The following is a 2,354-nucleotide window of genomic DNA, read 5'->3' as shown; positions in this document are numbered from 1 at the left end:
GCTTGCCCCGAGAGACCCCCAGGCTCCCGGCCAGTTTGGTCACCCCGTGGCAGTCCCTGATGATAAGCAAGAAGAAGCAAAAAGCAGATGGAAAGAAGGAAACTTTAATGTCTACCTCAGCGATCTGATCCCCGTAGACCGAGCCATAGCGGACACCAGGCCTGCCGGGTAAGATCTGCTTCCCCTGCGCAAATACCTGCGCTGCACCCCTGGGAACCTGCTCAGTGGCTCCCGGGGAGGGCTGCTGGGTGCACCGAGGCCTTCGCTTCGGGCATGCTAGCCACGAGGCGGCTTTTGCCTTTCCAGGTGAGAGCAGCTTGGTTTTAAACATAAAACTGGGAAAAATTTGCAGATCATCTTAACCCGCTAAGCTCTGCCGTCCAAAGAGGCGGGGGCACACGAGGCGGGCGACGGGGCCCGGCTTGCCTGGTTTATGGGGTGCAGCACCAGGCAATGTTTGGTTTCAATATTCGTGCGTTTGGCTCCTGGACCACTCCTGCACCGTGCCGATTTGCCTCGGCAGCAGAAGCCCCCCTGCCCCGGAGGTGCTCTCACACCAGGGCTGTGACGCAGGGTTGGGATCTGGCAGACTGCGGTTCAGTTACAGCTGCCCCTGCGAAATGTGCAGCTGATTCGGCAAATCCCAGTATTGCGCTTCAAAAAAGAAGGGCAATACCACCCCCACCCCCCCGCCGTAGTCCCCATCGAAAAGTAAAGGGTACGGTGTGGGCAGCGCCTTGCAGACGGAAGGGTGAGGGGCTGGGGGGGCTCCCTCTCCTGAGCTGCTGTGCCAGGAGGGCTGCAGGGGGGGTGCTGGTTCAGGCAGGGTCTTGTCCTCGGCTTTTCCTGCTGCGACCACCTCAGCCCCGTGGCGGGCGGGAGCTCTGCCTCGTGCAGGGACCCTCCCGTGCCCCTCTCCCCACGCTCGCCGACCAGGGGTATGTGGGATGGGCGCTGTGCTGCGAGTCGTCACCCATCCCGCGGGACGAGACACAGAGGTTCCCACGGCGCTGCCAGCGCTCGCCTGTGAGCTGAGGTGAGGTCCTGCGCGGGAGGGAGTGGGGCAGGGAAGGGGGGATGCAGCTAGGGCTGCTTTCCGGCAGGCAGGAGACACCAGCTACAGAAGCCGCCTCTGCACGCAAGGAGAGGCGCGGCGCCTCAAAGCCAGCCTGGTGTGTTTTGGTCTTTGACAGCAAAGCCCTGGAGCTGTGGAGCAGAAACCCAGTGCCAGGAGCGCCCGTAAGCGCAGCCGGCCGGCCCGCGGTCAGTCACGGAGCTGCCCGGGAGGCGGCGGCGGCGCTGCCTGGGCGTCACGGGGAGCACCTTGGCCAAACAGGGCTATGGCACTGCCTGGGCGTGGGCGCTGCCGTGCCAGGGCACGGGGCCGTGGCACAGCAGAAATCAAGTTGTAAGGGCCAGCACATGGCAGCGGCTCTTGGCAGCTCTTGGTGATCTAACGCCACGTTACTCTTCTGCCGGATCCTTCCAGTCTCTCCCAGCTTAGACCACAGTTCCTCTCTTGATCCTTGCTGGAGTGCAGGACTAGACCACTGAAATGGGGCCAACGGGAAACCTGTCCTGTTGCAGCCCTCAGTCTGTCTGTCCGGATGCAACGCTTGCAGCCCTCAGTCTGTCTGTCTTGCTGCTTTCTGAGCTCTGTTTACTGTGCTGGTGCTTGCCGAGCACCGTGCCCCCGCAGAAGTGCCTGCAGGAAGAGTCGCAGCAAGGAGGAGCGAGATGCAGAAGCCACACGGCTGAAGGCCGGGGGTGGCCGGGGGGCTCGCAGGGAGCGCTCCCCGCAGAGCCCGGTTCGGCAGCCCTGGGCCCCGTTTCAGCCCAACACCGCAGTGCTGGCAGCAAAGGTCCCTGCGTGCCCCTCTTTCCCCAGGCTACCGTCACGGCTTCTCTGGGACAATCAAGTTATCCCAGTTTGGATGGGGACTGCGATTTCCTGGACTGGCAAAAAAAAAAGTCACATGATTGTGGCACGGTGCGGTCTGGGTAAGTGGCACCCGTGCCAGCAGGCATGGGGAGCGGCCCCAGCGGCGCCTGCCAGCCGGGGGGGGACAGGGCTGGGCTCCCCTGGGGCTCAGGTCTTCAGCGCCAGGCTGCTTCCAAGCTCGGGGGCAGCAGATCTGAGGTGACGCTCTCCCAGAGCAACTTCAGCAAGTTTTGCTGACTGCCAGCGTCATGTCAGCGGAACGTAAGGGCTGTGGACTATTTTTGTTTAAAAGCCTCTTTAGGGGTGGAATTTCAAAAGGATTTGACTTCTACTTAACATTAGTTCTATATATTGTGGTTTAACCCCGGCCGGCAGCTCAGCCCCCCCAGCCCCTCCCTCCCTCCCCCCCAGC

At 62.3% G+C, this 2,354-nt stretch overlaps 1 protein-coding gene across 1 annotated transcript in view; it reads left to right on the top strand.

The window, feature by feature from the left end:
- Position 1: 1 nt before the first annotated feature.
- The window catches only part of GALNT5 (polypeptide N-acetylgalactosaminyltransferase 5), a gene marked incomplete at its 5' end in the record, with an annotated part of 16,182 nt that continues 13,829 nt past the window's right edge, over positions 2 to 2,354 (top strand). Inside the window, 1 exon segment of the mRNA XM_009639029.1 lies at positions 2 to 168. Coding sequence (XP_009637324.1) covers positions 2 to 168 — 167 coding nt within the window.

Source organism: Egretta garzetta, unplaced genomic scaffold, assembly GCF_000687185.1.
Source record: "Egretta garzetta isolate BGI_Z169 unplaced genomic scaffold, ASM68718v1 scaffold635, whole genome shotgun sequence".
Classification (NCBI taxonomy): Eukaryota; Metazoa; Chordata; class Aves; order Pelecaniformes; family Ardeidae; genus Egretta; species Egretta garzetta.
This window is presented reverse-complemented; position numbering and strand designations above follow the sequence as displayed.